The following is a 13,353-nucleotide window of genomic DNA, read 5'->3' as shown; positions in this document are numbered from 1 at the left end:
CCAAGGAGCAGCACTTGGCAGGAAGTCAGGACTGGACAGGCCATGCCCTCAGGACACACAGAACACCCAGGGCAAGGGGCACCGTCCATGCCTCAGCCCATGGCCAGGATGCTGCCAGGCTGAGGGCACCTCTGGGACAGCCCAGGAGAGACCACAGGCCGGGGGGCTTGGGACAGTGGTCATATGGTCAGACACAGGGAAGGTGACAGTGACCTCAGTCCCTGAGGACAAGTCTGATGTGCAGACGTGAGAAGCCGAGGAGGAAGCTGGGGACAGACAGGGCTGATGGTGTGGTGACCCCGCCTCTGAGTGAGGGGCCCCCGGGGGTGAATTTGCATAAACCCAAACCCTCACTGCCCCCGCAAAGCTCTGAGAGGGAATAAAGGGGCTCGGAGAGCCCAGCGCTGCTGCGGGCTCAGAGGCAGAGCTTGGGGCGCGTTCACCATGGCCTGGACCCCTCTCCTGCTGCCCCTCCTCACTCTCTGCGCAGGTGCGGCCCCCCAGCCTCGGCCCCCAAGTGACCAGGGCTCAGGCTGGTCTTAAGCTCAGCACAGGGGCTGCTACAGGGGTGGGGGCCGCAGGGAGAAGACCCTGTTCCTCACACTCCCCTTCCTCTCCTCTCTTCTAGGTCACCTGGCTTCTTCTCAGCTGACTCAGCCGCCTGCGGTGTCCGTGTCCTTGGGACAGACAGCCAGCATCACCTGCCAGGGAGACGACTTAGAATTGCTTAGTGCCCACTGGTACCAGCAGAAGCCGGGCCAGGCCCCTGTGCTGGTCATTTATGCAGATGACAACCTGGCCTCAGGGATCCCTGACCGGTTCTCTGGCTCCAAATCAGACACCACGGCCACCCTGACCATTCGCGGGGCCCAGGCCGAAGACGAGGCCGACTATTATTGTCAGTCAGCTGATATCAGTGGTGTTCACAGTGACACAGACAGATGGGGAAGTGAGACACAAACCCTCCCGTCCTGCTCACGCTCTCCTCCAGCCCCGGGAGGACTGTGAACACCACAGGGACAGGCCTGGCCCGGTTTCCCCAGAGCTGAGCCTCCCAGGGCAGCCCCTTCTCCTGGCCCTTGGGCAGGCTCTGCACAGGGGGGTCAGGAATGGATTTAGGGCTCCCAGGACCAGGCTCCATGGTGTTTTCTTGACAGTGGTGTGAAATGTAGAACTCAGGTCTCATTTAAAGTCAGGCAAAGACATATGTCCAATGTGGTAGGTTTTTTTAATTTTATTTTTAAAAGAAAAGCTTGGCATTTTTTATTATGTGGGGTTTTAGTTGAATAAAAATACATTTGAATGGTTAGCAACAAATGGGAAGGTCTCAGGAGCGCTCCTCCACCATCAGGAGCTGGAAAGAAGTGGAAGCAAAGCAAGGAATTCGTGTGATGGCCAGAGGTCAGGGGCAGGGAGCTGCAAAGACTGCCGGCTGTTTGTGACTGGCCGTCTCCGGGTGCATTTCTTAGCAGGGAGGCATTACACTCATGTCTTGGTTTGCTAACTAATTCTTACTATTGTTTAGTTGCAAGGTCATGTCTGACTCTTTGCAACCCAGGGACTGCAGCCCGCCAGGCTCCTCTGTCCATGGGATTTCGCAGGCAAGAATACTGGAGGTGGTAGCCATTTTCTTCACCATGGGATCTTCCCGAGCCAGAAATGGAACCCGAGTCGCCTCCTGTGCATGGGGTCTGCTGCCTAACAGGCAGATATTTGACGTCTGAGCCAACAGGGAGGACAGACGGTAATTATACCAACCATTGAAAGAGGAATTACACACTAATCTTTATCAAAATCTTTCAAACAGTAGAGGAGAAAGGATACTCTCTAGTTTATTCCATAAAGTTGGAATTACGCTTATCAATAAAGACATTACAAGAAAAGAAAGTGAAGCCCCAAATGCCTTATAAATATACAAGAAAAAATCTTTTAAGATATTAGCCAACTTAATCAACAAAAAATGTATCAAAAGTCCAAGTAACATTCACCCCAGGAATGCAAGTGTGGTTCAGCCTAAGACAATCAGTCATGAGTATACCACGGAAACAAATTAAAGAGAAAAGACATTAAATCTCACAAATGGTGCAGAAAAAGATTTGGCAATATCGAACATCTTTTCATGACCAAAGGAAAAAAAAGAAACAAAACACCAGAAAATTCTGTGTAGAAAGAATATATCTCAACCCAATGAAGGGCATTTATGAAAAACCCACAGCATACATCACACTCCATGAGAAAGACTGAAAGCTTTCCCCACTGCCATTGAACTCTGTCCTGGAAATTCTAGTCACAGCGACAGAACAAGAGAAAGAAATAACGGCCGTCTAAACTGGTAGGAAGAAATCAAAGCGTCTCTATTCTCTGGGCGCATAATACAATATAGACAAATTTCTAAAGTCCACAAAAATTCCTAGAGCTCATAATGAATCCAGAAATGCGTCAGGGCTCAAGATTCAGATGCAAAAATCGTCTGGGTTTTGATGCACCAACAAACAATTCCATTAACAATAATACCAAGGAATTAATTTAACTTAGAAGAGAAAAGACCTGTTTACAGAGAGTTATAAAACATTTGGTGATGAAATTAAATAAGAGTAAATCATATAGAAACACCGTTCGTGTTTTGGAGACCTAATGTCATAAACGTGGCAACACAGAGACGCCTCACGGGGAACCCTGAGCCTCCTTCTCCAAACAGGCCTGCTCATCATTTCACAGGTAACCTGAGACCCTAAAGCTTGACTCTGAGGCACTTTGAGGGCATGAAGAGAGCAGTAGCTCCTCCCATGGGACCGACAGTCAAGGCCCAGGGAATGACCACCTGGACAGATGACTTCCTGGCCTCATCAGCAGTCGGTGCAGAGTGGCCACCAGGGGGCAGCAGAGAGTCGCTCAACACTGCACCTGGAGATGAGGCAACCTGGGCATCAGGTGCCCATGCAGGGGCTGGATACCCACACCTCCCACCTGAGGACAGGGGCCGGCTTTCTGTGGTGTCGCCCTCTCAGGATGCACAGACTCCACCCTCTTCGCTTGCATTGACAGCCTCTGTCCTTCCTGGAGGACAAGCTCCACCTTCCCCATCTCTCCCCAGGGGGCTGGGGCCAACAGTGTTCTCTCTTGTCCGCTCCAGGAACACAGAGCCAAGAGATTTATTTGTCTTAATTAGAAAAACTATTTGTATTCCTGCATTTCCCCAGTAACTGAAGGCAACTTTAAAAAATGTATTTCCTGGACTTCCCTGGTGGGCCAGTGGCTAGACTCTGAGCTCCCAGTGCATGGGGCCTGGGTTCAATCCCTGCTCAGGAAACTACATCCCACAGGCTGCAAATAAGATCCTGCATGCCACCCGATGCAGGCAAAGAAACAAGTGTTCAGTATGCATGTATTTCACGTGAGGTGTTTCTATAATTTACAGCCAGTATTCTGTCTTACACTTAGTCATTCCTTTGAGCACATGATCGGTCGATGGCCCAGACCACACACAGGAATACTGAGGCCCAGCACCCACCGGCTGCCCAGAACCTCATGGCCAAGGGTGGACACTTACAGGACCTCAGGGGACCTTTAAGAACGCCCCGTGCTCTTGGCAGCGGAGCAGTGTTAAGCATGGCTCTGTCCCTCGGGAGCTGTGTCTGGGCTGCGTGCATCACCTGTGGTGTGGGCCTGGTGAGGGTCACCGTCCAGGGGCCCTCGAGGGTCAGAAGAACCTTCCCTTAAAAGTTCTAGAGGTGGAGCTAGAACCAGACCCACATGTGAACTGCACCCAAAAACAGTGAAGGATGAGACACTTCAAAGTCCTGGGTGAAATTAAGGTCCTTCCCCTGAACCAGGATGGAGCAGAGGAAGGACTTGGCTTCCAGGAAACCCTGACGTCTCCACCGTGACTCTGGCCGTGTTCATGGCAGGGCCCAGGATCCTTTGGTGCAAAGGACTCAGGTTTCCTGGAAAATACAGTCTCCACCTCTGAGCCCTCAGTGAGAAGGGCTTCTCTCCCAGGAGTGGGGCAAGGACCCAGATTGGGGTGGAGCTGTCCCCCCAGACCCTGAGACCAGCAGGTGCAGGAGCAGCCCCGGGCTGAGGGGAGTGTGAGGGACGTTCCCCCCGCTCTCAACCGCTGTAGCCCTGGGCTGAGCCTCTCCGACCACGGCTGCAGGCAGCCCCCACCCCACCCCCCGACCCTGGCTCGGACTGATTTGTATCCCCAGCAGCAAGGGGATAAGACAGGCCTGGGAGGAGCCCTGCCCAGCCTGGGTTTGGCGAGCAGACTCAGGGCGCCTCCACCATGGCCTGGACCCCCTCCTCCTCGGCCTCCTGGCTCACTGCACAGGTGAGCCCCAGGGTCCACCCACCCCAGCCCAGAACTCGGGGACAGGCCTGGCCCTGACTCTGAGCTCAGTGGGATCTGCCCGTGAGGGCAGGAGGCTCCTGGGGCTGCTGCAGGGTGGGCAGCTGGAGGGGCTGAAATCCCCCTCTGTGCTCACTGCTAGGTCAGCCCTGAGGGCTGTGCCTGCCAGGGAAAGGGGGGTCTCCTTTACTCAGAGACTCCATCCACCAGGCACATGAGCCGGGGGTGCTGAGACTGAGGGGAGGGTGTCCCTGGGGGCCAGAGAATCTTTGGCACTTAATCTGCATCAGGCAGGGGGCTTCTGTTCCTAGGTTCTTCACGTCCAGCTACCTCTCCTTTCCTCTCCTGCAGGCGCTGTGTCCTCCTACGAGCTGACTCAGTCACCCCCGGCATCGATGTCCCCAGGACAGACGGCCAGGATCACGTGTGGGGGGCCCAGCGTTGGAGGTGAAAATGTTGAGTGGCACCAGCAGAAGCCAGGCCAGGCCCGTGCGCTGGTCACCTATGGTGACGATAACCGACCCACGGGGGTCCCTGACCAGTTCTCTGGCGCCAACTCAGGGAACATGGCCACCCTGACCATCAGCGGGGCCCGGGCCAAGGATGAGGCCGACTATTACTGTCAGCTGTGGGACAGCAGCAGTAACAATCCTCACAGTGACACAGGCAGACGGGAAGGGAGATGCAAACCCCCTGCCTGGCCCGCGCGGCCCAGCCTCCTCGGAGCAGCTGCAGGTCCCGCTGAGGCCCGGTGCCCTCTGTGCTCAGGGCCTCTGTTCATCTTGCTGAGCAGCGGCAAGTGGGCATTGGTTCCAAGTCCTGGGGGCATATCAGCACCCTTGAGCCAGAGGGTTAGGGGTTAGGGTTAGGGTTAGGCTGTCCTGAGTCCTAGGACAGCCGTGTCCCCTGTCCATGCTCAGCTTCTCTCAGGACTGGTGGGAAGATTCCAGAAACAGGCAGGAAACCGTCAGTCGCTGGTGGCCGCTGAGTCAGGCAGCCATTCTGGTCAGCCTACCGGATCGTCCAGCACTGAGACCCGGGGCCTCCCTGGAGGGCAGGAGGTGGGACTGCAGCCCGGCCCCCACACCGTCACCCCAAACCCTCGGAGAACCGCGCTCCCCAGGACGCCTGCCCCTTTGCAACCTGACATCCGAACATTTTCATCAGAACTTCTGCAAAATATTCACACCGCTCCTTTATGTACATTCCTCAGAAGCTAAAAGTTATCATGGCTTGCTAACCACTCTCCTTAAATATTCTTCTCTAACGTCCATCTTCCCTACTCCTTAGACGCGTTTTCATTCCACATGTCTTACTGCCTTTGGTCTGCTCGTGTATTTTCTTTTTTTTTTTTTTTTATTGGAATATATTTGCGTTACAATGTTGAATTTGAATTGGTTTCTGTTGTACAACAATGTGAATTAGTTATACATGTCCTGAGGAGGGGCGGCTGCGTGGGTGCAGGAGGGCCGAGAGGAGCTACTCCACGTTCAAGGTCAGGAGGGGCGGCCGTGAGGAGATACCCCTCGTCCAAGGTAAGAGAAACCCAAGTAAGATGGTAGGTGTTGCGAGAGGGCATCAGAGGGCAGACACACTGAAACCATAATCACAGAAACTAGCCAATGTGATCACACGGACCACAGCCTGGTCTAACTCAGTGAAACTAAGCCATGCCCATGGGGCCAACCAAGATGGGCGGGTCATGTGCCCATGGGGCCAACCAAGATGGGCGGGTCATGGTGAAGAGGTCTGATGGAATGTGGTCCACTGGAGAAGGGAAAGGCAAACCACTTCAGTATTCTTGCCTTGAGAGCCCCATGAACAGTATGAAAAGGCAAAATGATAGGATACTGAAAGAGGAACTCCCCAGGTCAGTAGGTGCCCAATATGCTACTGGAGATCAGTGGAGAAATAACTCCAGAAAGAATGAAGGGATGGAGCCAAAGCAAAAACAATACCCAGTTGTGGATGTGACTGGTGATAGAAGCAAGGGCCAATGATGTAAAGAGCAATATTGCATAGGAACCTGGAATGTTAAGTCCAAGAATCAAGGCAAATTGGAAGTGGTCAAACAAGAGATGGCAAGAGTGAATGTCGACATTCTAGGAATCAGCAAACTAAAAGGGACTGGAATGGGTGAATTTAACTCAGATGACCATTATATCTACTACTGCGGGCAGGAATCCCTCAGAAGAAATGGAGTAGCCATCATGGTCAACAAGAGAGTCCGAAATGCAGTATTTGGATGCAATCTCAAAAACGAAAGAATGATCTCTGTTCGTTCCCAAGGCAAACCATTCAATATCACAGTAATCCAAGTCTATGCCCCAACCCGTAACACTGAAGAAGCTGAAGTTGAACGGTTCTATGAAGACCTACAAGACCTTTTAGAACTAACACCCAAAAAAGATGTCCCTTGCATTATAGGGGACTGGAATGCAAAAGTAGGAAGTCAAGAAACGCCTGGAGTAACAGGCAAATTTGGCCTTGGAGTACGGAATGAAGCAGGGCAAAGTCTAATAGAGTTTTGCCAAGAGAACGCACTGGTCATAGTGAACACCCTCTTCCAACAACACAACAGAAGACTCTACACATGGACATCACCAGATGGTCAACACCGAAATCAGATTGACTATATTCTTTGCAGCCAAAGATGGAGAAGCTCTATACAGTCAGCAAAAACAAGACCAGGAGCTGACTGTGGCTCAGATCATGAACTCCTTATTGCCAAATTCAGGCTTAAATGGAAGAAAGTGGGGAAAACCACTAGACCATTCAGGTATGACCTAAATCAAATCCCTTATGATTATACAGTGGAAGTGAGAAATAGATTTAAGGGACTAGATCTGATAGACAGAGTGCCTGATGAACTATGGACAGAGGTTCATGACATTGTACAGGAGACAGGGATCAAGACCATCCCCATGGAAAAGAAATGCAAAAAAGCAAAATGACTGTCTGAGGAGGCCTTACAAATAGCTGTGAAAAGAAGAGAAGCAAAAAGCAAAGGAGAAAAGGAAAGATATAAGCATCTGAATGTACAGTTCCAAAAAACAGCAAGGAGAGATAAGAAAGCCTTCCTCAGCGATCAATGCAAAGAAATAGAGGAAAACAACAGAATGGGAGACTAAAGATCTCTTCAAGAAAATTAGAGATACCAAGGGGACATTTCATGCAAAGATGGGCTCGATAAAAGATAGAAATGGTATGGACCTAACAGAAGCAGAAGATATTAAGAAGAGGTGGCAAGAATACACAGAAGAACTGTACAAAAAAGAGTTTCATGACCCAGATAATCACGATGGTGTGATCACTCATCTAGAGCCAGACATCCTGGAATGTGAAGTCAAGTGGGCCTTAGGAAGCATCACTACAAACAAAGCTAGTGGAGGTTATGGAATTCCAGTGGAGCGATTTCAAATCCTGAAAGATGATGCTATGAAAGTGCTGCACTCAATATGCCAGCAAATTGGGAAAACTCAGCAGTGGCCATAGGACTGGAAAAGGTCAGTTTTCATTCCAATCCCAAAGAAAGGCAATGCCAAAGAATGCTCAAACTACTGCACAATTGCACTCATCCCACACGCTAGCAAAGTAATGCTCAAAATTCTCCAAGCCAGGCTTTCTCCAAGCCAGGCTTCAACAATATATGAACAATGAACTTCCAGATGTTCAAGCTGGTTTTAGAAAAGGCAGAGGAACCAGAGATCAAATTGCCAACATCTGCTGGATCATCGAAAAAGCAAGAGAGTTCCAGAAAAACATCTATTTCTACTTTATTGACTATGCCAAAGCCTTTGAGTGTGTGGATCACAATAAACTGGAAAATTCTGAAAGAGATGGGAATACCAGACCACCTGACCTACCTCTTGAGAAACCTGTATGCAGGTCAGGAAGCAACACTTAGAATTGGACATGGAACAGACTGGTTCCAAATAGGAAAAGGAGTACGTCAAGGCTGTATATTGTCACCCTGCTTATTTAAATTACATGCGGGGTACATCATGAGAAACGCTGGGCTGGAAGAAGCGCAAGCTGGAATCAAGATTGCTGGGAGAAATATCAATAACCTCAGATATGCAAATGACACCACCCTTATGGCAGAAAGTGAAAGAGGAACTAAAAAGCCTCTTGATGAAAGTGAAAGAGGAGAGTGAAAAAGTTGGCTTAAAGCTCAACATTCAGAAGATCATGGCATCTGGTCCCATCACTTCATGGGAAATAGATGGGGAAACAGTGGAAACAGTGTCAGACTTTATTTTTTTGGGCTCCAAAATCACTGCAGATGGTGACTGCAGCCATGAAATTAAAAGAAGGTTACTCCTTGAAGGAAAGTTATAGCATGCTGCTGCTAAGTCACTTCAGTCGTGTCCAACTCTGTACAACCCCATAGACGGCAGCCCACCAGGCTCCCCTGTCCCTGGGATTCTCCAGGTAAGAACACTGGAGTGGGTTGCCATTTCCTTCTCCCATGCATGAAAGTGAAAACTGAAAGTGAAGTCACACAGTCGTGTCCAACCCTCAGCGACCCCATAGGCTGCAGCCCACCAGGCTCCTCTGTCCATGGGATTTTCCAGGCAAGAGTACTGGAGTGGGGTGCCATTGCCTTCTCCAATAAGTTATAGCATACTGAAAAGCAAAGACATTACTTTGCCAACAAAGGTCCGTCTAGTCAAGGCTATGGTTTTTCCAGTGGTCATGTATGGATGTGAGAGTTGGACTATGAAGAAAGATGAGCGCTGAAGAATTGATGCTTTTGAACTGTGGTGTTGGAGAAGACTCTTGAGAGTCCCTTGGACTGCCAAGAGATCCAACCAGTCCATCCTAAAGGAGATCAGTCTTGGGTGTTCATTGGAAGGAGTGATGCTGAAGCTGAAACTCCAATACTTTGGCCACCTCATGCGAAGAGTTTACTTATTGAAAAAGACCCTGATGCTGGGAGGGATTGGGGGCAGGAGAAGAAGGGGACGACAGAGGATGAGATGGCTGGATGGCATCACCGACTCAATGGACATGAGTGTGAGTGAAGTCTGGGAGTTGGTGATGGACAGGGAGGCCTGGCGTGCTGCGATTCATGGGGTCGCAAAGAGTCGGACACGACTGAGCAAGTGAACTGAACTGAACTGAACTGAACTGTCCTGAGGAGGGCATGGCAACTGACTCTAGTATTCTTGCCTTGAGAATCCCATGGACAGAGGAGCTTGACCCGCTACAGTCCATAGGGTCACAAAGAGCTGCACGCGACCGAAGCAACTTAGCAAAAGGCAAAGGCGATCCGTATATCCCCTCCCTCTGGAGCCTCCCTCCCACCTCTCCCCGTCCCACTCTCCTGGGCGTCACAGAGCACCACGCTGAGCTCCTGTGCTTTACAGCAGGCTCCCACCAGCTACCTGTTCATCCAAGGCGGTGCATATGCGTCAGGCCTCCTCTCCCACCCACCCCACCCTCCCCTTCCCCTCGGTGCCTCCAAACCTGCTCTGTTGACAATAGCCAAGACGTGGAGGCAGCCTCAATGCCCACAGACAGAGAACGAGTAAAGAAGACGTGATGCACGGAGCAGCTTCAGCTGCTTGCAACAACTTCTGGCAACTTCTCTTGTCATTTTCCTTCTGTTATAAATATTCTCTAACTTTCCTCACTATGGCTTCTTAGGTACACCCATCATTTAACAGTGGACATTTCATGTCCAAATACATGAGATTGTTTTTTTAAGTATCTTTGCTATCAATTGCTCATTTTGATATCAACTTCTCATTTAAGTGTTTTCTTCTCTGCAATCACCCTCTGTGTTTTTTTCAGTCTTCTGATTTTATTGAGGGTTTCAACGGTGAACTCAAAGCTCTCTCTTGATAAATGTCACATTGCAGTACAAAATGTGTGGGTTATTTCCAAATACCTTCTGATATTGACTTCTAACGTATTTCCACAGTAATTAGAGAACAGGCTCTGTGTGATTTCAGTACCTTTAACCCATTAAACTTTTGGACCTTGTTTTGTGTCCCTGGATATGTTCCATTGTCTCCTAGTTCATAGTCTATGGGAAATTGAATAGAATTTGGATTCTACTGTTGTGGGAAAATTGTATAAATCTCAATTATGTTGAATTGGTTCATAGTGCTTTTTAGGTCTGCACTATCCTTCTACTTCTCTGTATATTCATTCTATTAAGTTTTGAGAGCTCGATGTTGAAACTCCAACTAAAAGTCTTAATTTATCCACTTAAAAAAATAATTGTAACATATAGTGGAAGTAGATGTAAACTTGTTCTGTATTTTCCAAGTCTCCTCTAAGTGTGTTGGTATGCTTTCATCATTTAGAAAACGAAAAAGAAAGAGAAAAATTTAATATTTTTTTAAAGATGTGGTACATACGTACAATGTAGTGTACTCACCCACCGAAAGGAACGAGACAGGGTCATTGGTAGAGATGTGGGTCGACCTAGATCCTGTCACCCAGAGTGAAGTAAGTCAGAAAGAAAAACAAATATCATGCATTAATGCATACGTGTGGAATCTCGAAAACTAGCACAGATGAACCTATTTCCAGGGCAGGAGTAGAGATGCAGATGTAGCAGATGGACTCAGGCTCGTGTATTTTCATACCCAAGAATCTCGTTCAGTATCCTGCCATACATCTCTGTCAGAACAATGTACATTCATTTAAAAATGTTCAGTGGCACCGTGATTTTTCTCCTACCTTGAATTATTACCCTAACTATTAGTAGCAGAGTTTGACTCAAACAACATAAATGTATTGAAATCTTTTTTTTTTTACAGTTTATTTACTTATTTTTAATTTTTGGTTGCCCTGGGTCTTTGTTGCCGGGTGGGCTTTCTCTAACCGTGACCAGCGGGGCTACTCTCCGGCTTCTCACTGTGGAATCGTGTCTTGTCGTGGAGCACAGCCCCTAGGCACTCAGGCTCAGTGGTTGTAGCATGTGGGCTTTGCTGCTCTGTGGCAGGTGGGCCCTTCCCCGACCAGGGATCAGCTCCACACTGGCAGGCAGATGCTTATCCGCTGTACCACCAGGGACGTCCTGAAATCCTTATGAATAATTATCAACTAGTGTTGATTCATGGATCCATCAATTAGTATAATTTACTTTTACCTCTAGGGGCTTCCCCTGTGGCTCAGTTGATAAAGAACCTGCCCACAATGCAGGAGACCTGGGTTTGATCCCTGGGTTGGGAAGCTCCCCTGGAGAAGGGAACAGCTACGCACTCCAGTGTTCTGGCCTGGAGGAGCCTGGTAGGCTACAGTCCACGGGGTCCCAAAGAGTCAGACACGACTGAGCGACTTCGCTTTCCTTCTTTCTTTCTTTGCCTCTAGAATGAAGTAGGTCCACAACAATGCTGTTCTGGCTTTCGTTTCTACAATAAACCTGGGGAAACTTCAGTTCCACAAACAGGAGTTTTGCAGTAGAGTGTCCCTCCCTGCTATGAACTCCTTCCTGGTTAGGTGCCAGAAATGATTCGTGCTGGATGGTCAGAAGTTGTTTCTCTGAACTATCTGTCAGCTGACAGCTTCAGTTCATACTCTTCTGATTTTGCAGATCACAAAGCACTGGACAGCCTCTGACCTCAAGAGGATTCGAGAGGGGCCCCTTTGATGCACCTCCAGACCGTCAGAGAGGAGGGTTCACTGTCCCATCCACTGGGGGAAACCCCGCCAGCTGGCCCCACCCCAGAGGCAGCGTTTCAAGAAACCAGCTGCTGAGAGGCGTCACCCGGTCACTTGTTCACTTTCTCCGTTTCAGGGGTGAACACCAAGAAAGCTTGAGCAGAGCTTCCTGCTTAAATCTTCACTTTAGAGGCCCCTTGTAGAAGATGTAGTTTTAAAGACTGAGGAAATTTTAAATATCTGTCATCTCAGTGCTTCCCAGGTGGCACAGTTGGTAAAGAACCCAACTGCCAGTGCAGACAAGACAAGAGACATCGGTTCCATCCCTGGGTTGGGAAGATCCCTTGGAGGAGGAAATGGCAACCCACTCCAGTATTCTTGCCTGGAAAATCTCATGGACAGAAAAGCCTGGCGGGCTACAGTTAGCGGGGTCGCAAGGGTGGGACACGACTTGGCATGCCCGCACGAGTCAATTTCATGCATCTTCGCCAATCCGGTATCTCATGAGGAAAATGCTTGCATCTTATCATGCGCTCTAAGTCAAGGGTCCCCAACCTCTAAGATCTAACGCCTGAGATCTGCGGCGGAGCTGACGCACTAATAATAGAAATAAGGTTCACAATAAATGTAGTTCACTTGAACCAGCCTGAAACCACCTCCCACCCTTGTCCCTGGAGCCAAAAACGACTGCTGCTTTCAGTATATGCTTCCTCCCAAATTGAGGCTGCTGACTTGAATTGTTTAATCGATGGAAGAGTCTAATCTTGTGATCTAACTAGCAAAGCTAGTCCTCCCTGCCAAACGTCCCATTCCGACCAAGTTCTGTTAGAAGCCTTCCCACTGCGTCAGTACAAACAAACGTATTAGTGTGCATTTTGAGGAATATCATAAAATCACTGAAAATTAAACGATGTGTCTGTCTAGTGAAATCAGCATTAAAATTATGTAGATCTTCTATGTTCCTTTACCTACGTTTATAAAAGCTCTTTAAAAACAAGATAAGTCACCAGGCTACTTATCATTCTTGAATTAGCAACAGATACTGTTGGCTGTCACGGATAGTGAGAAATAAATGTCAGGGTGTTTAAGTGTTTGGCGTTTAGAAATAATGAAGTAAGAATCAAATATAAATCACCTTGGCATCGTTAGCCATCGGGCGAAGCATTTCCCATGCAAGGAACAAGGATGTGAGAATGCGTCCGTCTGAACCACCGTCCCGGGGTCCCAGTAGGACTCACCGAGCTGATAGTTGCCGGAGCAACAGTTAAGGGAGCAGAAGCTGCTACAAAACCACCACCTGCCAAAGTAGGGTCTCCTCTTGCCAGAGTGCGCCTCCTGGGTGTCGGTCCAAACCTTTGGAAAGGACCTGGAAATAAGTGCTACCC

At 49.0% G+C, this 13,353-nt stretch overlaps 2 protein-coding genes and 1 gene segment (V, D, J or C); all 3 read left to right on the top strand.

Annotated features, from left to right (window-relative positions):
• The window catches only part of LOC113907274 (immunoglobulin lambda-1 light chain-like), a 320,444-nt gene that overhangs the window by 274,740 nt on the left and 32,351 nt on the right, over window positions 1-13,353 (top strand). The window lies entirely within an intron of this gene.
• Window positions 404-1,302, top strand: LOC113907281. The segment is given in 2 exon segments: window positions 404-490; window positions 629-1,302. Coding segments are annotated over 2 exon segments (426 nt in total).
• LOC113875134 (immunoglobulin lambda-1 light chain-like) overlaps window positions 3,469-13,353 on the top strand; it is a 29,620-nt gene continuing 19,735 nt past the window's right edge. Inside the window, exons 1-3 of the mRNA XM_027513545.1 lie at window positions 3,469-3,538; window positions 4,268-4,330; window positions 4,700-4,976. Coding sequence (XP_027369346.1) covers window positions 3,469-3,538; window positions 4,268-4,330; window positions 4,700-4,976 — 410 coding nt within the window. The remainder of the gene's footprint in view (window positions 3,539-4,267; window positions 4,331-4,699; window positions 4,977-13,353) is intronic.

The sequence above is a fragment of the Bos indicus x Bos taurus genome, chromosome 17 (assembly GCF_003369695.1).
Source record: "Bos indicus x Bos taurus breed Angus x Brahman F1 hybrid chromosome 17, Bos_hybrid_MaternalHap_v2.0, whole genome shotgun sequence".
NCBI lineage: Eukaryota > Metazoa > Chordata > Mammalia > Artiodactyla > Bovidae > Bos > Bos indicus x Bos taurus.
The sequence above is the reverse complement of the archived record's forward strand: the minus strand, read 5'-3'. Positions and strand labels throughout refer to the sequence as shown.